The 25,848-nt window shown below is 38.5% G+C and overlaps 1 protein-coding gene across 1 annotated transcript in view; it reads right to left on the bottom strand.

The window, feature by feature from the left end:
• Positions 1 to 25,848, bottom strand: part of FGF2 (fibroblast growth factor 2 (basic)) — a 73,577-nt gene that overhangs the window by 9,668 nt on the left and 38,061 nt on the right. Inside the window, exon 2 of the mRNA XM_011948626.1 lies at positions 11,532 to 11,635. Coding sequence (XP_011804016.1) covers positions 11,532 to 11,635 — 104 coding nt within the window. The remainder of the gene's footprint in view (positions 1 to 11,531; positions 11,636 to 25,848) is intronic.

Raw genomic sequence — 25,848 nt, 5'->3', positions numbered from 1 at the left:
GAAGTTTTTGTTCTAGAATGAGAAACTTGCCATCAACCGTGGTGGGGAGGGCTATGAGTATGAACAGATTTTATAGGAAAAGATTAATAATTCAGTTTTGTAAGTGTTGAGTTTGAGAGGAATATCAGACATCCAAATGGAGATAGTATTTACTGAGCACCTACTATGCAACAGACACATCATTTAACTTTTTTTCCTTCTTTTTGCTAATGCTAATAACCACGGAACTAGAAATTGAAAAGTACTAATTTATTTGGAATACCAGAAAGTGTGTTATATACAATAATGCCAGTAAACAAGTATTCTCAGGTCTAAAAGGTATGAAACCTAAAAAAGAAATGTAGATGTATACATATGATAGTGATATAAATGTATCATGTGTTAGTGATGGGTCAACACCTCAAGGTTCCCCCGGAGGCTGTCCACATAAACCAGCTTAGTTTGTGATTCTATAAGTGGGGCCCAATAACCATTTATTGATATTGATAATGATGCTAATGATGTTAAAGATAGTGCTGGCAGTTTGACCCCTTGTGGGGAGTATTTGAATAGAGCAGACTCTAATGTAGCATGAAAAAGCACAATCAATACTTTTAGAAGTTTGTTTTTTGTCTGGATAGTTAATTTACTTTGGAATTTCAAAAGAAAATAAAGTTATGTAAGATGTTTCTACATAATGAAAAACTGATCCCAGGAGATGGTGGGAGCCATGTTTCTCACTATTGGGGGTGGCAGGTTACACACAAGCAAGTGGGGGGGACTGCTAAAATATTCATGTGTTATTGATGGGTTATGGTTGGAGATATCAGTATGAATGAACTCATATTTAGGTATTCGTTTGTTGGTTTGTTTTTGAGACAGAGTCTCGCTCTGTCACGCAGGCTGGAGTGCAGTGGCACGAGGTCGGCTCACCACAACCTCTGCCTCCCAGGTTCAAATGATTCTCCTGCCTCAGCCTCCTGAGGAGCTGGGATTACAGGCATGCACCACCACGACTGGCTAATTTTAGTAATTTTAGAGACAGGGTTTTACCATTTTGGTCAGGCTGGTCTCGAACTCCTGACATTGTGGTCCACCTGCCTCAGCCTCCCAGAGTGCTGGGATTACAGATGTGAGCCACCATGCTCAGCCTCATATTAATATTGATACAGATGGCCAAATATAGAAATATCTATAAATACACGTATATACCCAGGCTAGTGTGTACCACCATTTCTTGCTCTGTCAGCTGTGAGGGCTTAGAGGCAAAGATACTTCAGTAGCAACAAGCACACCCAGCATTCCAGTCTGTGGTTTCTAATACCATTGTCTAATAAAAGAAACCAATGCTCTTTGGAGAAGTGGCTCATTCTAGGGTGGAGTAGGGAATATATTAAATGAGCCTGGAGCATCTTATAGACCAAAAAGTAATGAAGTACTCAAAATAAATGCATTGATAGGAGTACGTCAAAGAGGAGAGCACAGGAGCCAACTGAAAGAGCTCCCAATGGCCAGAGCTGGAACTATTTGAGCAACAAAATAAATAATGTAGTATTGGATTATAACTCAAAGTATAAAATAAATATCTGTGAATACATATTGATATAAATGATTGAATAAATAAATAAATGGAGGAAAATGAACAAATTTCCCATGAAAAAGAATGACAAATTATGTAGATACTACCCCCTCAAGGAGGTGGAGCATAACCATCATCTCCATCTCTTAAGTATGGACTATGCATGGCGACTTCCTTCCAAACAGTATAGTATAGAAAGTAAGTGAAAGAGTAACTTTACAGTGGACACAAGTACTATCTCAGCCAGTTGAACAAGGATTATATCATGAGTGATCAATCATAAGGATAACATACACCATTATATGCCACAAAAATGGTACTTAACTTCTATATTCTTCCTCTCAAATACTCAAATCCCTATCTACCCATGGAAAAAGAAAAATCAGGCCGGGTGCAATGGTTCACACTTGTCATCCCAGCACTTTGGGAGGCCAAGGCAGGAGGATTATTGAGCCCAGGAGTTTGAGACCAATTTGGGCAATATAGCGAGACCTCATCTCTACTAAAAATAAAAATAAATTAGTAGAGTATGGTGACATGCACCTGTAGTCCCAGCTACTTGGGAGGCCAAGATGGGAGGATCGCTTGAGCCCAAGAATTCAAGGTTGTGGTGATCTATGATCACAGCACTGCCCTCCAGCCTGGAAGACAGAGAAGACCCTGTCTCAAAAAAAGAAAAAAAATCAAGCAAGTTGAAGGACATTCTAAAAAATACCTCAACAGTGCTCCTCAAACTACCAAAGTAATCAAAAATAAGGAAAGTCTAATAAACTGTCACAGTCTGGAGGAAACTAAGGAGACATGATAACTAAATATCGTATCCTGGAACAGAAAAAGAATATTAGGAAAAACTAAGGAAACATGAACAAAGTATGGACTTTAGCTAATAATAACATATCAGTATTGGTTCATTAGTTGTGACACGTGTACCATACTAATGTAGGATGTAAATAATAAATGAAACTCAGTGTGGAATATATACACACTCTCTGTGTCATCTTTATAACTTTTCTGTACGTCCAAAGCCATCGTAAAACTAAAAACTATTTTTTTAAAAACTGACTCTAGGGCTACAAGCACCATCACAAAAATGAATTTCTCAAGTCACTAGATACAGCAACTCTAGCTATAATGTGAAAAATAAGAGCACCTCATGCATTCCTGTGCTCTACTATGCCCAAATACAGATGATTCATATATACATATCACTTTATTTCACCAGACTATCAACGGCATGTTTGTGAAGATTTTCATCTATTGTTTCTACTGCTGTATCAGTGCTTGGCACATAGTAAGTCATCAATAAATATTTGCTAAATTAATGAACAAATGGAACTTTTTCTGATAGCTTACAATAAAAATACAATTCAATGTCATTACAAAATCTAAATAAGAACTAGAGAAGTAGGACTGGGGAAAATCCAGACTAGAAACTGAAATACAGAATATGGTTTAACTTTATGAACTATTTACTCCCTAAGGAAAACAGACCAGATGACCCTTTCCAAGCGTCAACTATCCAAACTTGACATCTGTGAGGATCTCTGAAGGGCCAAGAAACCTAGATTCCAATATCGCCTTGATCCCTAACTAGTATTTTCAATCAAGTCCTTTAACTTCTCTGGGCATCACTTTCCTCCTCTGTAAAATAAGAAGATTGGATTAGATGGTCTTTAGAATCCCTCCTAATCTCTAATAGCCTTAGTACACAATAAGGAAAGAAATAAGCACATGAGCAAGTTCTCCTCACATCTCCACAGTACCTCCTCTCACCCCCACTCTCCCTTCCTTATGCATTGGCCTCACAATTCTAGTCCACTCCTAATTTTAGATTTGAACCTTATGACCATTTCCCCATGCTCCGTTTACTGGGTTGTTTATTGTTTTACACTACATGGATTTTTCAGTTTTGGCTTTTGAGGGAGCTTGCTCAATAGGAATCCCAAAGTGCTTTTGCTTATACCACTTCTGAGAATTAAAAACAGACATGATGTAAGTATCAATGTTGACTACTTCAGAAAAAAAAAAGAAACATCCAAATAGTGAAAAGTTAAAATTAAATTTGATCTTTTTATTTTTTATTTTTTTGAGATGGAGTCTCGCTGTGTCGCCCAGGCTGGAGTGCAGTGGTATGATCTTGATTCACTGTAACGTTCACCTCCCGGGTCCAAGCGATTCTCCTGCCTCAGCCTCCTGAGTTGCTGTGATTACAGGTGCGCATCACCATGCCTGGCTAATTTTTGTATTTTTAGTAGAGATGAGGTTTCACCATGTTGGCCAGGCTGGTCTCAAACTCCTGATCTCAAGTGATCCACCTGCCTCCCAAAGTGCTAGGATTACAGGCATGAGCCATTGTGCCAGGCCTAAATTTGGTCTTAAATCTGTAATATCTATACATTGCATAACAGTTTTAAGATTGAGTTATAAAAGAACAGTAATTCTCATTATGCAATAACCTTTGTATTTTCTGTTTTCTCTCTTAAAAAGGATATATATTCCTCTTCAATTAGTGTATTTTTCTCACAAATTTGATCAGTATAGACTGTCAATCTGGATAATTGGACTCTCAAATATCTATTTTCCCTACCTTACTTTATTATAGAGTTCATGTCATCATGATTTCACTACATGAAATCCATGTAGTGTAAAACAATAAACAACCCAGTAAACGGAGCATGGGGAAATGGTCATAAGGTTCAAATCTAAAATTAGGAGTGGACTAGAATTGTGAGGCCAATGCATGTCATCATGACATGAAGTTCATGTCATCCTTATTTAAGAAAGTTATTCTATAGGTAAAATGTATTTTACTTTTACAGAAATTACATGTATATCCTCAGAGAATATACATGTTTTCATATTTCACTATTGTGGATCAATGCAAGTTACATTCTAATACTTACTGAGATATTAATATTTTGTTCAGGGTATATCATGATCTATAGCATTATATAGAAAACAATGTGCAACTTTCTGGCAGATGAAGATCAGTCAAGTTTTTTCATACCAATGCTAACATTGAGGTTGTTTGGTGACTTAAACTTAAAACTACAATTAACTTCACTTCATGCAATTTTCTTAAAAATCTGTAATTTTGTGAACACTTAAATCATCAATTCTAATATTTGTTCTGGACTTCTGTTGCTCATAGCAACAAAATTTATCCTGCTATGGAATGGAGTAAGAAGTCTGTTGTGCATTAAAGAACTATTTAACTTCGGCTTCCAAATACAGGCTTTGGCAATTAAATATAGTTACTTTTTGAATTTTCCTTTTTCCTAGCTTCAAAAGGAAAGGAAGGACCCTTAAGAAATGTTTTCAAACAACACAAAGTTGGTAACCTGAAAACACGCATACCATTAATATGTGAAGGTGTTGGGGAAAAAACGGTACACAAATTAGTCTTTTTTCATACTCTAATTGGTGATCAGCCTAACATAACTCTTAAAAACCAAAATGTTTTATGTATCCACAGTACTCTTCTTTCTGGGAGGAGACTAGAATGCTTTACAAATTGCATTCCATTGCAGGAATCACAGACTAAAATGGAGAAGAACCCAGGGATGTGTCATAACAGTAGTCTGAAAAAGGGCCAGGTAGAAGAGTGGGAAGGACAATGCCTCTGGCAAGTGCAAGTTCATAAATCCCAGTTTCTCCAAGTTACAAGGCACATCTGCATCCCCAGATGATGGCTACTGGTCAGAACACTGAACTCATACCAAAAGTTGCTGTTGTTGACAGTTTAATGTCTATGGATCTGACTCAGAGAGAAATGTGCCACTTACTGAATCACCAACACCATATCTTTGGTTTTGAGGTGGGGCACGCTTACTTTTTCATCTGAAGATTGACATAGCCCACCAAGAACAATTTGAAAGAGACAGGATTGCTGCTGAAAAGGCATGACACCAAACCACACAAATTGGATGGTAAGACTAGAGATTAACTTGTGAACTTGGCAGGAATGGGTCGTATGACGAGAGCTGAAACATACAACTGGATCTTGGCCATGCCATTCCTCAAAGGAGACTAAGAAATCCTGAATTTTTAATTTATGCTTAATAGCCATGGCTTTGTCTCTACAGAGTGTTTGTGATACATTTCTAAGCATTGCTAAATTAACTCTTACTGCACCAACTTGGTAGAAATCTGTTGTATCAGAAAGAGTTAATACATCCAAAGAGAGAGAAACACATTTAAGACTAACTTTCACAAGTTCCTGCTTAGCTAAGAATGAAACTAGAAAACTTTGAGTATTTTATGTTTCTGATGGTACAGAATCAACAGTTTAGGAAGCTTAATACGTATTTGCCAAGAGAAAAAGTCAGAATTCTCTTTTCAGATCTACTTTCTTTTAACTTGTCTCATCTTCTTATGCACCCTACTAGTTTCAGAGACACACTTGAAGATAGAGCAGTTTCTGTTTTCATCACTTTTAACAATGGGTCTTTCTATCATTGTCAGTGAATCACTATTCAGCCAATGCTCCTGAGGTGAAAAACCCCACCGGCGATTATCTTACAGAGTCACCATGATTACTAGGGTTATATGGTTTGGCTGTGCCCCTACCCTAATCTCATCTTGAATTCCCATGTGTTGTGGGAGGAACCCAGTGGAAGGTAACTGAATCATGGAGACAAGTCTTTCTTGTGCTGTTCTTATGATAGTGAATAAGTCTCATGAGATCTTATGGTTTTATAAAGAAGAGTCCCCCTGCACAAGCTCTCTCTCTTTGCCTGCTGCCATCTATTTAAGATGTGACTTGCTCTTTCTTGCCTTCCGCCATGATTGTGAGGCTTCCCCAGCCATGTGGAACTGTAAGTCCAATTAAACATCTTCTTTTGTAAATTGCCCAGTCTTGGGTATGTCTTTTATCAGCAGCATGAAAATGGACTAATACAGTAAATTGGTACTAGGAATGAGATGCTGCTGAAAGATACATCTTCCAAAAACGTGGAAGCGACTTTGGAACTGGTTAACAGGCAAAGGTTAGAACAGGTTGGAGAGCTCAGAAGACAACAGGAAAATGTGGGAAAGTTTGGAACTCCCTAGAGATTTGTTGAATGCCTTTGACCAAAATGCTGATAACGATATGGACGATGAAATCCAGGCTGAAGTGGTCTCATATGGAGAAGATGAGGAACTTTTTGGGAACTGAGCAAAGGTGACTCTTGTTATGTTTTAGCAAAGAGACTGGCAGGATTTTGCCCCTGCCCTAGAGATTTGTGGAACTTTGAACTTGAGAGAAATGATTTAGGGTATCTGGCAGAAGAAATGTTTAAGCAGCAAAGCATTCAAAATGTGATATGGGTGCTGTTAAAGATATTCAGTTTTATAAGGGAAGGAAAGCATAAAAGTTTGGAAAATTTGCAGCCTGACCATGCAATAGAAAAGAAAATCCCATTTTCTGAGGAAAAATTCAAGTGGGCTGCAGAAATTTGTGTAAGTAATGGGGAGCCAGATGTTAATCACCAAGACAATGAGGAAAATGTCTCCGGGGAATGTCAGAGACCTTTTTGGCAATCCTTCCCATCACAGGCCCAGAGGTTTAGGAGGAAAAAATGGTTTTGTGGGCTGGGCCCAGGGTCCCTCTGCTATGTACAGTCTAGGGACTTGGTGCCTTGCTTCCCAGCCGCTCCAGCTATGACTAAAAGAGGCCAAGGTACAGCTCAGGCTGTTGCTTCAGAGGGTGCAAGCACCAAACCTTGTCAGCTTCCACATTATGTGGAGCCTGAGGGTGCACAGAAGTCAAGAATTGAAGTTTAGGAACCTCCACTAGATTTCAGATGTATGGAAATGCCTGGATGCCCGGGCAAAAGTTTGCACAGGGGTGGGGCCCTCATGGAGAACATCTGCTAGGGCAGTGCAGAGCCCCCACACAGAGTCCCTATTGCAGCACCACCTAGTGGAGCTGTGAGAAGAGGGCCACCATCCTCCAGACCCCAGAATGGTAGATCTACTGAGACCTTGCACCATGCACCTAGAAAAGCCACAGACACTCAATGCCAGCCTGTGAAGGCAGCTGAGAGGGAGGCTATACCCTGCAAAGCCACAGGGGCAGAGCTGCCCAATTCGATGGGAACCCAGCTCTTGCACCAGCATGACCTGGATGAGAGACATGGAGTCAAAGGAGATCATTTTGGAGTTTTAAGATTTGACTGCCTCACTGGATTTCAGACTTGCATAGGGACTGTAGCCCCTTCTTTTGGGCCAATTTCTCCCATTTGGAATGGCTGTATTAACCCAATGCCTGTACTCACATTGTATCTACGACGTAACTAACTTGCTTCTGATTTTACAGGCTCATAGACAGAAGGGACTTGCCTTGTCTCTGATGAGATGTTGGACTGTGGACTTTTGAGTTAATGCTGAAATTAGTTACAACTTTGGGAGACTGTTGGGAAGGCATGATTGGTTTTGAAATGCGAGGACATGGGATTTTGGAGGCGCCAGGGATGGAATGATATGGTTTGGCTGTGTCCCCACCTAAATTTCATCTTGCATTTCCATGTGTTATGGGAAGGACCCAGTGGGAGGTGACTGAATCATGGGGACAAGTCTTTCCTATGCTGTTCTCATGATAGTAAGTCTCACAAGATCTGATGGTTTTATAAAGAGGACTTCCCCTGCACAAGCTCTCTCTGCCTACTGCCATCCAATTAAGATGTGACTTGCTCTTCCTTGCCTTCCACCATGATTGTGAGGCTTCCCCAGCCATGTGGAACTGTAAGTCCAATTAAACCTCTTTCTTTTGTAAATTGCCCAGTCTCTGCTATATCTTTATCAGCAGCATGAAAATGGACTAATACACTAGGTTACTGCATCTTCTAATCTCAACAAGACCACAGGGTAACAACTAATCTCAAGGCATTCACTGACCCAGATTATGACAGACATATAAAAGACTGGAGCTTTAAAACTATTTGATTCATGCTGTCCACAGTTAGTTATAACAGAAGCAAATGTTGTATGCAACTCCTTTTTTTTCCTCTACCACCCTCACTGTCTGACAGTAGCCCAAATCAACTCTACTGCAGAAGCATAGTGATTTGTCACATCCTAAAGTGAAAGGGGTAGGAGGGATGGAAACTCATCTTCCTTTCACTAATAAAATGTCAAAGTCATCCAAAATTATTTATTGATTCACTGTCATGGGAGATATTTAAAATGCTACTTTGGTAGATTCCTGAAGTACTACATCACCTCTTGAGTTGACAATAGATTGGCAGAATAAAAGGCAAGTACAGAGTAGAAGAAGTGAAAGTCCCAAGTAGTTAATGTTTTGAGCTGCATTCTTTACCTAGGAAACCGTATACATTCCCCTGATTTAACTACCACGTATATGCTGATCATACCCAAATCTATCTAACAATCAATGTAGACCTTTCCTCTAAGCTCCAGATTTATAATTCCAACTACTCAGTGAAAAACCTTACCTGGATTTCCCTTAGGCAACTCAAACTAAATAGGTCTAAATTTGAACTTACTACCTTTTCCCAAACCCTGCCCTTTTCTTCCTTCCCCTTTCTCGTCTACCTTCTCACCCAAACCAGAAACCTAAAAGCCACCTTGACTTTTCTTTCATCTTCACTCCTAAATCTAATCAATCACAAGTCCTAGCACTTTCCTCAGTCCTCTCTGACCACTGTTATTGCCAGGATCAGAACATCACTTGCTTGGACGATTATAGTGGCCTTCTAACTGATCTCTCTCCACCAGCTTTGGCCCCCTCAAGTCCATTCTCTACACTTCTGCCAGGATGATCTTTCTCAAATTTAAATCTAATTAGCTCTCTCCTTAAAACTCTTCATGGCTCTCCACTGCTTATAGTCAGCATGGTGTATAAAGCTCTTCAGCAGATTCAGCAGTCTATCTACCTCCCCAGCCTTCTCTCCCTTCCCTTCCACTTCCATTGCAGTGTACATTCCAGCATTAGTTAATTACTTGTAATTCTAGAGATACATCAAGATTTTTGCATCCACACCTTTGCATGTCCTATGTCCTAGAGTTATCTATACCTTCATCTCAATTTCTTCTGCCCCGTGACTGCCTGCTGAAGTCCTTCCTCTACAACATCTAAAATCTTACTTGTAGGTCATCTCCCCCAATTCTAGACAAATGTAATCACCTCGTTTTCTATATTGCTTCCTATATCATAATACTTCTTATCCTTTCCTATATTACTATGCATGTATGCAAAATACAGAAGTAGCACATCAAAACCCTTATTACAAATACTTATTTACACTTCTGCCTCCCCTGGATTGTCACTCATTAAGGGCAGAGACCATTTGATATTCAATTTTATAAGCCTGATGTCTACCATAGCATCTGGCACACTTACACTCAGTAAGAATTGGCTATTCTTGAAGAAGATTCTAAAATTTATTCAACTACCTCCCCCTAAAATTCAGAGCCACTACACTCAAACTTATGATTTATCCTGCGAAAATCACATAAACTGGTAATATCAACATAAGTATATCTTTGTCATATAGTCAGTCTGAAATTGGGATAGTTGAGATATCCTTTTTCTCTATAAGCCTTGTTTTGGTGCTTTTAGAAATCCAAAGGTCTTCATTCAGAAAAAATTTCAAAAACTATTTGTATAGCTCAAAATACCACAATTTCTTAGTACTATTAGATCCTTTCTGTGGGGAGGTTATATAGAGATGTCATAACTGGCCAGTGGCATTGGTATAAGAGCTGTGAAACACACACACACACACACACACACAAACATTTACCTACATGTCCTATCTACTCCCTCAAGGAGACAGGAATGAGATCTGTGTCTTTTATATTTATTTTCCTGCACCATTCTTTACACACCATATATTTAACAGATATGCAATCCCGTTTCTAACAATAATGGTGAAGTTGACAGGGAGCTTGTACTACTGGAAAGAATACTAGCCAGGAACTAGGACCCCTGATGTGCTGTGATGAAATGTAAAAAAGAAAAGTCCCTCTCCACAGCCGGGCATGGTGGCTTACGCCTATAATCCCAGCACTTTGGTAGGCCAAGACAGGCAGATCACCTGAGGTCAGGAGTTCAAGACCAGCCCGGCCAACATGGTGAAACCCTGTCTCTACTAAAAAATATTAAAAAATTAGCCAGGCAAGATGCCGCACGCCTGTAATCCCAGCTACTCGGGAGGCTGAGGCAGGAGAATTGCTGGAACCCAGGAGGCAGAGGGTGCAATGACCCGAGATTGCACCACCACTGCACTCTAGTCTGTGCAGTGGAGCGAGACTCCATCTCAAAAAAAAAAAAAAAGAAGAAAAAAGAGTCCCTCTCCTGACATGTATATAAATGAGAAGTAATATGAGGAAGAAGTAGCAATTTTCAAGATCTATTACATGTCGGATGCTGATTTGGGCACTTGATGTGTAGTATTTAATTAAATTCTCATAAAATTCCAATGAGATAGGATCATTGTTTCTATTTTACAGGTGAGGGAACTAACTCAGAATCATTTGCCCAAGAACACAGAGCTCATAAGTAGCAGAGCTGGCATCTGTACCAGGCAAAAAGCCTACATTCTCAATTAGTGTCCTACACTGCAAGTGTTTTATATGTCACATTCTAAAGAAGAAACTTAAAAGCCGATAATCAAAATTTTATACATCTATTCCCACTGATCTTCAAACAACTGCATAATAGAAGGAACATTTTTCAAGATTATAGTTTAATAGTTGTGCAGAGTAAAAGCAGTGATGTAGAGGTCAGGAATGCCTCTAGCCCAATCCAGTCTCTACTTTATATGAACTGTGTTTTCTTACTTTAGTTACTCCCTCAGCACATCAGTTTTTGCATCTGTGAAATACAGAAAATACTCCCTATTTTACAGGGTGACTATGAAGATGATATATGTACAACCCTTTATAAAGATTTGATAAACAACAATGCTGGCAAATTAACAGCAATAAAAGCTAACAAAAAACGTGTGAAAACAGAAAGTACGCTTACAGAAGCCAGTAATCTTCCATCTTCCTTCATAGCAAGGTAACGGTTAGCACACACTCCTTTGATAGACACAACTCCTCTCTCTTCTGCTTGAAGTTGTAATTTGACTGTAACAGGAAAAAAAAAATTATCTTTGTAGAACCATAGAGGAAAGAGCCTTCTTCACGACATTTATGCAATATAAAGACAAAACACACCTAAGCAACAACTAATCCACTTGGGGGATTGGTGAGGTTGGGGGTATAGGTGAGTGACAAGGAGCAGATGTCAACTAAACTGTGTGAGAGAGGATGAGATGCAGAACTACTAGGGCACCAGTGCCTTGTGAGTCCCTTGTTGCTCCTGTGTCACAGGGTGAGCAGAGAAGGGGGACATATGGAGAATTGTTTCCTTTGTTGGGCAGTTAGCTTTCAATTGCCCCCGTTAACTGTTTACATTTTTTAAAGTGAACCTACTTTAAGGGTGCATAAAAGTACCCTCACCATGTGAGAATTCCCATGCTACTGCCTATGTTGAAACTATTTAAAAGTTATTTGCCAATTCCTCACGAAAAAAACATAATCTAATAATTCACTGTTATAATTTGAGCTGTATTTTCTTGACTTTTTTTCTTTTTTGAGTCGGAGTCTCGCCTCTGTCACCCAGGCTGGAGTGCAGTGGCACAATCACAGCTCACTGCAAGCTCTGCCTCCCGGGTTCCTGCCATTCTCCTGCCTCAGTCTCCCGAGTAGCTGGGACTACAGGCGCCTGCCACCACGCCTGGCTAATTTTTTGTATTTTTAGTAGAGGCGGGGTTTCACCATGTTAGCCAGGATGGTCTCGATCTCCTGACCTCATGATCTGCCCGCCTCGGCCTCCCAAAGTGCTGGGATTACAGGCATGAGCCACCGCACCCGGCCCTATTTCCTTGACTTCTACACATCTTATTTCTAGCTTCCTCTTCAATGAAATATAGATGCATTTAGCTTTCTATATGGGATTTTGATGTCTATTTTTTTTGTGCACAAATATCTTATCTAGTGGAAACACAAAATGCTTATACTTAATTTGCTTATACAGCCAATGATTTTCATAAAATAAGTGTGATGAAAGATTTTCATAAAACAAGATCCTGAGAAAGATGACTTGTCACACTGCATTACCAATATTAAGCAGATTATAGAAAAAAATAATTATGACAATAATGCCATATGGACAAATAATTACAAAATTAATTGAAATAAACATGAAGTAAAGATTATTTTGCTATTCAGAGGCAGCATTCCCCTGCCTGGAACAATATTCTCCCAAATGTATTTTGGCTACCAGATGTTACATAAAAAACAGGTTCTGGCGTCAAATAATTTAGGAAAATCTTAGTTAAGCCAAGTTAACTCTTTATTACCAAACTTCTCAGAACTCTGCTTATCATAAGATAAGCAAGATAAATGTTTGTCCAACCTATTTTCATAGGTCATCCTATATACTATGGATATGTTTAGGATATTCTTGAGAGCAAGAGAAAAAAATGCAATTTTAGAAATCAGCATATTATCATTTGAATAACATTAGAAATATAAAATAAATATAATTTCCAAGTGTTTATAGGTAGCTAGAGAAATGGCATGAAAAAGCAACTTTTGAAAGTTTCTGAAATAATTAACTTTGTTAGATATCAGTATGTCATAGTAATTTATGTTTTAAAATTTTTCCTATCAAGACAGCAACAGACATGCAAAATGAAACATAGTATCTGGGATTAGCTTTAAAATAAGCTAATAGATTATTTTAAATAATAGATAATAAATTTTTAATAAAGTGGATAGGATAAATAAGATTGACTTGTGTTAGTCATTAAAAGCACAGGATTTCATTATTCTAATCTCACTACTTTTATGAATGCTTAAGAATTTACAATTAAAAAAACAATCTTAGCATTTTGTTGAACATTTCATGTCTGAGTCTCCTCTGTGTGTCAGTCACCCCTGGATTCCAGAAAGCATTGCATCATTGAAGCCTGCAGTTACCCAAGTGAAATTCTTTTATAAAACCTTAAAAGATAATACGAAGTAAAAGGAATGTAATGAAGACATGAAACCCAAAAAAAGAAGGGTTTGAAGTCTTTTTTACAACATTATTGGAAAATGCAGCAAATAAGCTGTGTTTTTAATCAACATAATCAAACTTATCTTAATGAGTATGAGCAAATTATTGTATACAGCTCTAAAATGATTCAGATAAGCCATTTTAATGAAGAATGCATTTGCATCTCACTTTAACTCATAAGGGTGTACAAATGCCCATGAGGTAAGGCTGCATAATCAATTGCTATACTTTCTTTCTGTCCCTTATCAATAAACTCTAGCCCAGCTCTAGCCCACCATCTCATAAATGTGTATTACTGGTCATAAGGGTGATTAGGGATATTCATGTATGGCCAGATCAGTACCAGTGACTAAATACCCAAAGTAAATATCATTCATTTAATCATTAACCTTTTGTAGACCTCAACTATTCCACACTCAGGGACTGTTATTCATTAAACCACTAAGCAATAAGCATTAAATGTAGATTCTTGAAAAGTGTTTCCATTGGCATATAATTTTTAAAATATAAGTTTTAAAAATAGCCAGAGTCTACAACAAGAAGTTGAGGAAGTCACAAAATCATAGATTTTCTATAAAAACTATCTGAGCTGAGATGCATAAAAAACCTAAATAAACTAAATTCAATATACAGATGATCTCTTCCCAAAAAAGAGATGCACAGCTACTTCATCTCCTAAATAAATTGGACATACAGATGATCTCTTCCAAAAAAGGAGATGCATAACCGCTTCATCTCTGATAGGAGGAGGAATAAACTTGCCAAAAATGGGACTATGAAGAAATCAGCTGAATTTTTAAGAAACTTATTAGCTGATGATGCGAGGAAGTAGACTTCTGAAGAGCCCTGATCAAAGAGCAATTCCATATCCACCTGACAGTTCTTTCCCATAGAGCTTCCACTCAGTGCACAAGTACCACACACCAAAGGCTAGGAACAGAACAGAAGGGCTGAGAGATCCTCCTCAAGTACCCTGGGCCTTTGCAGACTGCAAGGCAGCAGTCCACTGAAGGCTGGGAGCAGGTCAAATGGCTGAAAGCGATTCTTCTGAGAAGCACTGAGCTTTCACCAAAAACAAAGCCAATGACCAGCAGAATAAAGAGAGATCTTCCAAGATGTGGAAAGCCAGGAGTAGAGTTCAAGAGCAAGGTTAACTCCCCACCAATCCAAACATTTAGCAGCTGAGTTATAAAGGCAAAATGAAATATTTTAAAACTACTCAATTCAATTAACCCAAGAAGGCAGAAAGGGAAAGACAGAAGGTAAAGGACAGAAAGGGTAATTAGAAAAATAGCAAAATGTGTGAATTTGATTCTGTCATCATGCTGCTATTTAGTTATTTTGCACACTAGCTGATGCAGATTCTTCATAGTGTCATTGGTCTTTATATTTTAGTGTGTTTTTTCAGTGACTGGTACCGGTTTTTACTTTCCATATTTAGTGCTCCTTTCAGGAGCTCTTGTAAGGCAGGCCTGGTGGTGACAAAATCCCTCAGCATCTGCTTGTCTGGAAAGGATTTTATTTCTCCTTTGCTTTTGAATGTTAGTGTGGCTGGATATGAAATTCTGAGTTGAAAATTTTTTTCTGTAAGAATGTTGAATATTGGCCCCCAAGCTCTTCTGGCTTATAGAGTTTCTGCTGAGAGGTCTGCTGTTAGTCTGATGGACTTCCCTTTATAGGTGACCTGGCCTTTCTCTCTGGCTGACCTTAACAGTTTTTCCTTCATTTCAGCCTTGGAGAATCTGATGATTATGTGTCTTGGGGTTGATCTTCTTGTGGAGTATCTTGGTGGTGTTCTCTGCATTTCCTGAATTTGTATGTTGGCCTCTCTTGCTAGGTTGGGGGAGTTCTCCTGGATAATATCCTGAAGTGTGTTTTCCAGCTTGTTTCTATTCTCCCTGTCTTCTTTCGGTACTCTAGTCAATAGTAGGTTTGGTCTTTTTATGAAGTCTCATATTTCTTGCAGGTTTTTTTCATTCCTTTGCATTCTTTTTTCTCTAGTCTTGTCTTCACGCCTTATTTCAGCAAGATGGTCTTCAAATTCTGATATCCTTTCTTCTATTTGGTTGATTTGGATGTTGATACTTGTGTATGCTTCAGGAAGTTCTCACGCTGTGTTTTTCAACTCCATCAGGTCATTTATGTTCCTCTCTAAACTGGTTATTCTAGTTAACAATTCCTCTAACCTTTCATAAAGGTTCTTAGTGTCTTTGCATTGGGTTAGAACATGCTCCTTTTAGCTCAGTGTAGTTTTTTATTACCCATCTTCTGAAGCCTGCTTCCGTCAATTCGTCCAACTGATCCTCCGTCCAATTTTGCACCCTTGATGGAGAGACGTTGCGATCATTTGCAGGAGAAGAGGCACTTTGGCCTTTTGGGTTTTCAGTATTTTTCCGTTGATTCCTTCTCATCTTTGTGAGTTTGTCTAGTTTCAGTCTTTGAGGCTGCTGACCCTGGATGGGGTTTTTGTGGGGGCTTTTTTGTTGTTGATGATGCTGTTGTTGCTTTCTGCTTTTTTTTTTTTTTTTTCTTTCAATGGTCAAGTCCCTCTTCTACAGGGCTGCTGCAGTTGGCTGGCAATTCACTTCAGGCCCTATTCTATCTGATTTGCTTCTGCACCTGGAGATGTCACTCAAGGAGGCTGGAGAACAGCAAAGATGGGTGTGTGCTTCTTCTCTGGCCTCTGACCTTGAGGAGCACCAACCTGATGCCAGTAGGATCACTCCTGTATAGAGTGTTTGACAACCCCTGTTGTAGGGTCTCACCCAGTTGGGTGGCATGGGTAACAGAACCAGTTTAATGAAGCACTTTCTGTCTTGGTGGAGGGGGTGTGCCTCTTAGAGACCTACAAAGAGACTTAGACTCCTATGAAATAATAGTGGGAGACTTTAATGCCCCACTGTCAGTATTAGATCAATGAGACAGAAAATTAATAAGGATATTCAGGACTTGAACTCAGCTCTGGGTCAAGTGGACCTAGTAGACCTCTATAGAACGCTTTACCCCAAATCAACAGAATATACATTCTTCTCAGTACCACATGGCACTTATTCTAAAATCGACCAGATATTTGGAAGTAAAACACTCCTCAGCAAACGCAAAAGAACTGAAATCATAACAAACAGTCTCTCAAAACACGGTGCAATCAAATTAGAACTCAGGATTAAGAAACTCACTCAAAACCGCACAATTACATGGAAATTGAACAACCTGCTCCTGAATGACTCCTGGATAAATAATGAAATTATGGCAGAAATGAAGAAGTTATTTGAAAACGAGAACAAAGTGACAATGTACCAGAATTTCTGGGGCACAGCTAAAGCAGTATTAAGAGGGAAATTTATAGCACTAAATGCCCACTTCAGAAAGCTTGAAAGATCTCAAATCAACACCCTAACATCACAATTAAAAGAGCTAGAGAGGAAGGAACAAACTAATCCAAAAGCTAGCAGAAAACAAGAAATACCGAAGATCATAGAAGAACTGAAGGAAATAGAGACAAGAAAAACCCTCCAAAAAAATCCACGAATCCAGGAGGTGGTTTTTTGAAAAGGTTAACAAAATAGACCGCTAGCTAGACTAACAAACAAGAAAAGAGGGAAGAATCAAATAGACACAATGATAAAGGGGAGATCACCACTGACCCCACAGAAATAGAAACTATCATCAGAGAATACAATAAATACTTCTACGCAAATAAACTAGAAGAAATTGATAAATTCCTGGACACATACGCCCTCCCAAGGCTAAACCAGGAAGAAGAATCCCTAAATAGACCAATAACAAGCTCTGAAATTGAGGCAGTAATTAATAGCCTACCAACCAAAACAAGCCCAGGACCAGATGAATTCACAGCTGAATTCTACCAGAAATACAAAGAGGAGCTGGTACCATTCCTTCTGAAACTATTCCAAACAATTGAAAAGGAGGGACTCCTCCCTAATTCATTTTATGAGGCCAGCATCATCCTGATACCAAACCAAGAAGAGACAGAACAAAGAAAACTTCAGGCCAACATCCCTGATGAACATTGATGTGAAAATCCTCAGTAAAATACTGGCAAACAGAATTCAGCAACACATGAAAAGACTTATCCACCACGATCATGTCGACTTCATCCCTGGGATGCAAGGCTGTTTCAACTTACACAAATCAATAAATGTAATCCATCACATAAACAGAACCAAAGACAAAAACCACATGATGATCTCAATAGATGCAGAAAAGGCCTTCGATAAAATTCAACACCCCTTCATGCTAAAAACTCTCAATAAACTAGGTGTTGATGGAACATATCTCAAAATAATAAGAGCTATTTATGACAAACCCACAGCCAATATCACATTGAATGGGCAAAAGCTGGAAGCATTCCCTTTGAAAACCGGCACAAGGCAAGGATGCCCTCTCTTACCACTCCTACTCAACATAGTATTGGAAGTTCTGGCCAGGGAAATCAGGCAAGAGAAAGGGTATTCAAATAGAAAGAGAGGAAGTCAAATTGTCTCTGTTTGCAGATGGCAAGATTGTATATTTAGAAAATCCCGTCGTCTCTGCCCAAAAACTTCTTAAACTGACAAGCAACTTCAGCAAATTCTCAGGATACAAAATCAATGTGGAAAAATCACAAGCATTCCTTTACACCAATAGACAAGCAGAGAGCCAAATCATGAATGAACTCCCATTCACAACCGTTACAAAGAGAATAAAATACCTAGGAATACAGCTAACAAGTGATGTGAAGGACCTCTTCAAGGAGAACTATAAACCACTGCTCAAGGAAATAAGAGAATGCAAACAAATGGGAAAATATTCCATCCTCAAGGATAGGAAGAATCAAGATCGTGAAAATGGACATACTGCCCAAAGTAATTGGTAGATTCAATGCTATTCCCATCAAACTACCATTCACATTCTTTACAGAATTAGAAAAAACTATTTTAAATTTCATATGGAATGAAAGAAGACCCCGTATAGCCAAGACAAGACTAAGCAAAAAGAACAAAGCTGGAGGCATCACACTACCTGACTTCAAACTATACTACAAGGCTGCAATAACCAAAACAACATAGTACTGGTACCAAAACAGATATATAGACCAATGGAGCAGAGCAGAGACCTCAGAAATAATACCACACATCCACAACCATCTCATCTTTGGCAAACCTGATAAAAACAAGCAATGGGGAAGAGATCTCATATTTGATAAATGGTGCTGGGAAAACTGGCTAGCCATATGCAGAAAACTGACCCCTTTCTTATACCTTACACAAAAATTAACTCAAAATGGATTAAAGACATAAATGTAAAACCCAAAACCATAAAAACCCTAGAGGAAAACCTAGGCAATATCATTCAGGACATAGGCCAGGGCAAAGACTTCATGACTAAAACAACAAAAGCAATTGCAACAAAAGCCAAAATTGACAAACGGGATCTAATTAAACTAAAGAGCTTCTGCACAGCAAAAGAAACTATCAGCAGAGTGAATAGGCAACCTACAGAATGGGAGAAAATTTCTGCAATCTACCCATCTAACAAAGGTCTAATATCCAGAATTTATAAAGAACCTAAACAAATTTACAAGAAAAAAACAAACAACTCCATCAAAAAGTGGGCAAAGGATATGAACAGACACTTCTCAAAAGACGACATTTACATGGCCAACAAACATAAGAAAAAAAGCTCAACATCACTGATCATTGGAGAAATGCAAATCAAAACCACAATGAGATACCATCTCACACCAGTCAGAATGGCGATTATTAAAAAGTCAGGAAACAATAGATGCTGGCAAGGCTGTGAAGAAATAGAAACACTTTTACACTGCTGGTGGGAATGTAAATCAGTTCAACCATTGTTGAAGACAGTGTGGCAATTCAAGGATCTAGAACCAGAAATACCATCTGACCCAGCAATCCCATTACTAGGTATATACCCAAAGGATTATAAATCATTCTACTATAAAGACACATACACATGTGTGTTTATTGCAGCACTATTTACAATAGCAAAGACATGGAACCAACTCAAATGTCAATGATAGACTGAATCAAGAAAATGTGGTACACATACACCATGGAATGTTACGCAGCCATAAAAAGGAATGAGATCATGTCCTTTGCAGGGACATGGATGAAGCTGGAAGCCGTCATCCTCAGCAAACTAACACGGGAACAAAAAACCAAATACTGCATGTTCTCACTCATAGGTGGGAGCTGAACAATAAGAACACATGGACACAGAGTGGGGAACAACACACCAGGGCCTGTTGTGGGGTGGGGAGTGAGGGGAGGGAACTAAGAGGATGGGTCAATGGGTGCAACAAACCAGTATGGCACACGTATACCTATGTAACAAACGTGTACATTCTGCACATGTATCCCATTTTTTAGAAGAAATTAAAAAAAAAAAGAAAAACAGTAAAATGGCAGATTTAAACCAACCATATCAATAATAACACTGAATATATATGTTCAACACACCACTAAAAGGAAACAATTGTCAACAAGATGAAAAAACAAAACCTAACTATGTTGTTTACAAGAAAAGCACCTTAAATACAAATATACAGGCAGGTTGACAGTAAAATTGTTGAAAAAATAGGTAAAATGCAGACCTTAAGTATAAGAAAGCTGATCTAGCTATATTAATATCTGACAATATAGCCTTGAAGGCAAGTAGTATAACCAGAGATAAACAAGGTCATCATAATCATCTTAAATGTCTAGCAGCTAATAATAGAACTCTAAAATATCTGAAGCAAAAACTGACAAGAGAATAAATCATTAAGAAAATGGAAGGTGTGAACAGCATTACCAATCGTGATTTAAATGATACTGTTTTTTAGATCAGGTAAGTTTCATTTATCTAAGACTTCATCCTCCTAATATAGTCATTTAAAACCTATGTTCCAAAAAATTAACTGTGGCTGGACACGGTGGCTCACACCTGTAATTCCAGCACTTTGGGAGGACTTGGCAGGCAGATCACTTGAGCCCAGGGTTTGCCCAGCCTGGACAACAAAGTGAAACCCTGTCTCTAAAAAATTAAAAAATATATATATTTTTAACGGAAAAAAATTAACTCTGCCAGCTTGGGAAGCCATCTATGGCAATTTGCCTACAGGCCTTGAATTGTTCAAATCAATTAACTCCATCTGAGAAATTCCTTTTCCAAAGACACCATAATACTAAGTAATATAGAAGGCACTTATTCTGAACTGTTGGTACCCATGGTTCCTTTGTTTGTTTTATCGATTATAGCCTTATTGAGGTATAATTCACATGCCATGCAATTCACCCATTTTAAAACATGCATTCAATTCAACGTGCTTTACTATAATCATAGCATTGTGCAACCATCACAATCAATTATAGAACATTTTCATCAGCCTACATTCTTTGGCAGTCACTTTCCATGTCCCTAATACCACTCATCCCAACCCTGGGCAACCTGTCTCTATAGATTTGTCTATTCCAGACATTTCATATAAACAAAATGTGACTTGCCTCTTTCACTCAGAATAATGTTTTAAAGGTTTATGCATGTTGTAGCATGTATCAGTACTTCATTACTTTTTATTGCCAAATAATAGTCCGTTGTATAGACAGACTGATTCATCCATTCAGCAGCTGATGGATATTTGAACTGTTTTTACTTTTTGGCTACATAAATAACCTTGCTATGAACATTCATATACAAGATTTTGTGTAGACATACGTTTTCTTTTTTTGGGGAGTATATACCTAGGAGTCAAATTACTGGGTCACATAGTAACTCTATGTTTAGTCATTTGTGGAATTGTCAGACTGTTTTCCAATGCAACTTTACCTTCTCATCAGCAATATATGAGTTCCAATTATTTCACATCCAGGCCAACACTCGTTGTGGTCTGTTTTTGTTTCTGAATTACAGGCATCCTAGCTGAGTGTGAAGTAGTGTCTCACTGTGATTCTGATTTGCATTGCTTGGATGGGTAATGATGTTGAGCATCTTTTCATGTGCTTATTGGCTATTTGGTTACCTTCTTTGAAGAAATGTCTATTTAGATCTTTGATTCATTTTTAGATTGTCTTTTTATTATTGAGTTGAGTTAATTATATGTTCTAGATACAAATCCCTTTCAGACATATGATGTGAGAATATTTTCTCCCATCCTGTGGGGTATCTTTTCACTTTCTTGATGTCCTTTGAAGCATAAACACTTTAAATTTTCATGAAGTCCAATTTATCAATGTTATTCTTTTGTTGCTTGTGCTTTTAGTGTCATATCTAAGAAATCATTGCCTAATCTAGGGTCATGAAAGTTTACACCTGTGCTTTCCTCTAAGTTTTAGTTTTACCCCTTCTATTTAGGTTTTAATACATTTTGAGTTAATTTTTGTATGTGGTATGTTGGCGCAACTTCATTCTTTTGCATGCAGATATGCCCAAATCGACTCTTAAAGATCACTACACCCAACACATTCCCAAGAATAAATTATATGCTTGACCATAAAACAAGCCTCAATACATTTGAAATGACTGAAATCATATGACATATTAAACTAGAAATCTGTTAACAATATGATATCTGGAAAATCCCCAAATATTTGGAAATCAAGCAATGCATTTCCAAATAAAACACAGAGAAGCCCAGGTGTGGTGGTTCATGCCTGTAATCTCAGTATTTTGGGAGATGGGTGGATTGCTTGAGGTCAGGAGTTCGAGGCCAGCCTGGCCAACATGGCAAAACCCCATTCTACAAAAAATACAAAAAATTAGCCAGGCACGGTGGCATGCACCTGTAATCCCAGCTATCTAGAAGGCTGAGGTATGAGAATTGCTTGGGCCTGGGAGGCGGAGGTTGCAGTCAGCCGAAATAGCATGAATATACTCCAGCCTGGATGACAGAGCGAGAAACTGTCTCAACAACAAGAACAAAACAAACAAACAAACAAACAACAGAGAAAATAAATCTCAAAGAAATTTAGAAAATATTTCTAGTTGTATGATAATGAAAATTCAGCATGTTTAAAGGGAAAATTACAGCTTTAAATATTTGTATTAGAAAAACAAAACGTGGCCAGGCGCGGTGGCTCAAGCCTGTAATCCCAGCACTTTGGGAGGCCAAGACGGGCGGATCACGAGGTCAGGAGATCGAGACCATCCTGGCTAACACTGTGAAACCCCGTCTCTACTAAAAAATATATAAAAAACTAGCCGGGCGAGGTGGCGGGCGCCTGTAGTCCCAGCTACTCGGGAGGCTGAGGCAGGAGAATGGCGTAAACCCGGGAGGCGGAGCTTGCAGTGAGCTGAGATCTGGCCACTGCACTCCAGCCTGGGCAACAGAGCGAGACTCCGTCTCAAAAAAAAAAAAAAAAAAACAAAACGTAAAAAATCTACACTTCTACATTATGACCTAGAAAAATAAGAGCAAATTAAACCCAAAGTAATAGCACAGGGAATATTTAGCATGTAAAAATTGTACATTTGAATATGTACAGATTAGTAGAAAACAGTCCCAAAGAGTTACCAATTATTTGGGGATAATGAGATAAAAATGTTCTTTTACTTCCACATGCATTTTGATATTTAAATTTTTTTCTCAGTTGTGCATGTTACTTTTATAATAAGCATGTAACAATGTTTGCATTGTTATAACTTTAAAACAATCTAGAATAAAATACCAACTGTGTGGCATATTAAATAGGACTGAAAATAAGCACATTCATGAGTTCAAGGAGGGAGACAGAATTTCTCAATTAAAAAGGGAGTTAACATTGTTACATCCCACATGTAACAATGTTAGCATTGTTAAAACTTTAAAGCAATCTAGAATAAAATACCAACCGTGGGTCATATTAAACATGACTGAAAATAACGCACATTCATGAGTTCAAGGAGGGAGAGAGAATTTCTCAATTATAAAGGGAGTTTGGAGACATATCACCCAAAAGGGGTATGTGAACGTTGTTTGACTTCTGATTAGAATAAACCAGCTCTAAAGAAAATATGAGACCATCAGGAAAATTTTAACACTAACTGGATATTTTATGCCTTAAGGGAACTTTAAAAATGTTAGCATGAGAAGAGAACTGTGATTATTTTTAAAGTCCTTATCTTTCAGAGATACATATTAATCATTTATTATCTAATATACACTAACACCTACAATCACTTATGTAAGAATTTATGTCATTTTTGTGTGTGTGTGTGTTTTTTTTTCTTTTTGAGACAGGGTCTTGCTGTGTTGCCCAGGCTGGTCTTAAACTGAGGGCTCACAGTATCCTCCTGCCTCGGCTTCCCAAAGTGCTGGGATTACAGGTGTGGGCCACCACACCCAGCCTTATGTAGTTTCTGAATAAAACATTTTTTAAATGATCTGATGAAATGACATGATATCTACGGTATACTTCAAAACAATCCAGTGGAGGGGAGGGGTAAAAAGAGCTTGGGTGGTATAGATGAAATAAGATTGGTCATGTGGTGGTAATTGCTGAAGCTGGGTGATAGCTACATGGGGTTCATTATCCTGGTCTGTTTTTGTATATATTTGAAACTTTCCCTAATAAAAACTTCTTATTGTTATAAAAGAACAAAAGGTAACCAAAGGCAGTTCACTAGGTAATCAGAGTTAAGCTGGGGTAACGATATATAAAAGGGTTTTAAAACTGTGTTAATGCTCCACATAAAGCCCACAAGATGCTTTGCTGATTCCATACAATGTGAAGTCTCAGCCAGTTCAGGATACGCGACAGTCCAGTCCAGTGAAGTTAAATCTGGTTATACTCAGGTTAGCTGTTTTGTTGTCACCGTTCCATTTTGGACTTCATGGGGAGGAAAGGTACAATAAAATAATCATTCTTGAGATTTAGAAGACTCTTAATAAGCAAAACCACTGAATGTTATGACACAGCAAAGGCATAAACTAAAGACATATCTCATTTTCTATGGTTAGGGTCTTCTTGAAGGAGTGGTTTTAAATATTAAGTACTTTAAGGTAAGAAATGAAAGGAATTGTATTAAATTTCCACATAAAAAGTACAGAGTAAAATTTTCCACACTTTCCAGGAAATGAAATAATATAACAGAAAAGCTAGCAAAAATTTGCTCTCAAAAATGGAGGATGACTTGATCAACTCTTCTGAAGCATAAAAATGATCCAGTCCCTTCTAGGCCTAATGAGGGGAGCTGTCTGTCATCTTCTCTCTAGTTTCTGGATATGATAAAACACTAATTTACATTGTTACATAAATGTTGAAAACCCTGGTTTTCACATTACATAAAATCCCTACTTTAATACTTCAACTTTTTTGGTTATACACTTGAAAATTTTCTGCCATAGTTATCAAAAAGTGACAAAAAGTAATGCAAGATATCTTCTCCATGAGAATCATATGAAGCTTGCCTCCTGAAAAGTACTTAATAAATACTGTAAAATAGGATATTCCTTTTCATTGTATAAAATGGACATTCCTTTTTTGGGGGGTAGAGAGTGGTGGTGGTGGAGTCTTGCTCTGTCACCCAGGCCAGAGTGCAGTGTGGTGTGACCTCAGCTCATTGCAACCTCCACCTGCTGGGTTCAAGCAATTCTCCTGCCTCAGCCTCCCAAGTAGCTGGGACTACAGGTACACGCTGCCATGCCCGGCTAATTTTTGTATTTTAGTAGAGACAGGGTTTCACCATGTTGCCCAGGCTGGTTGCAAACTCCTGAGCTCAGGTAATCCACCCACCTCGGCCTCCCAAAGTGCTGGGATTACAGGCATGAGCCACTGCGTCCAGTCAGGACATTCCGTTATATTCTATGAAAACACTCCTGGCTGGGTGCAGTGCCTGACACCTGTAATCCCAGCACTTTGAGAGGCCAAGGTGGGAGGACTGCTTGAGCCCAGGAGTTTGAGACCACCCTGGACAAAACAGGGAGACCCCCATATCTACAAAAAATTAAAAATTTTTTTAATTTTTTAGTTAGGACTGCACCTGCAGTCCTAACTACTTGGGGGGCTGAGGCAAGAGGATTCCAAGGCTGCCACTGCCCTCCAACCTGGGCAACAGAGTGAGACCCTATTTCAAAAAAGAGGAGGGAGCATATTAAAATTTTTAAAAACATTCCTTTTGGCTGGGCACGGTGGCTCATGCCTGTAATCCCAGCATTTTGGGAGGCTGAGGTGGGCAGATCATGAGGTCAGGAGATCGAGACCATCCTGGCTAACACAGTGAAACCCCATCTCTACTAAAAATACAAAAAATTAGC

This window comes from Colobus angolensis, unplaced genomic scaffold (genome assembly GCF_000951035.1).
Source record: "Colobus angolensis palliatus isolate OR3802 unplaced genomic scaffold, Cang.pa_1.0 Scaffold280, whole genome shotgun sequence".
Taxonomy (NCBI): Eukaryota; Metazoa; Chordata; class Mammalia; order Primates; family Cercopithecidae; genus Colobus; species Colobus angolensis.
The sequence above is the reverse complement of the archived record's forward strand: the minus strand, read 5'-3'. Positions and strand labels throughout refer to the sequence as shown.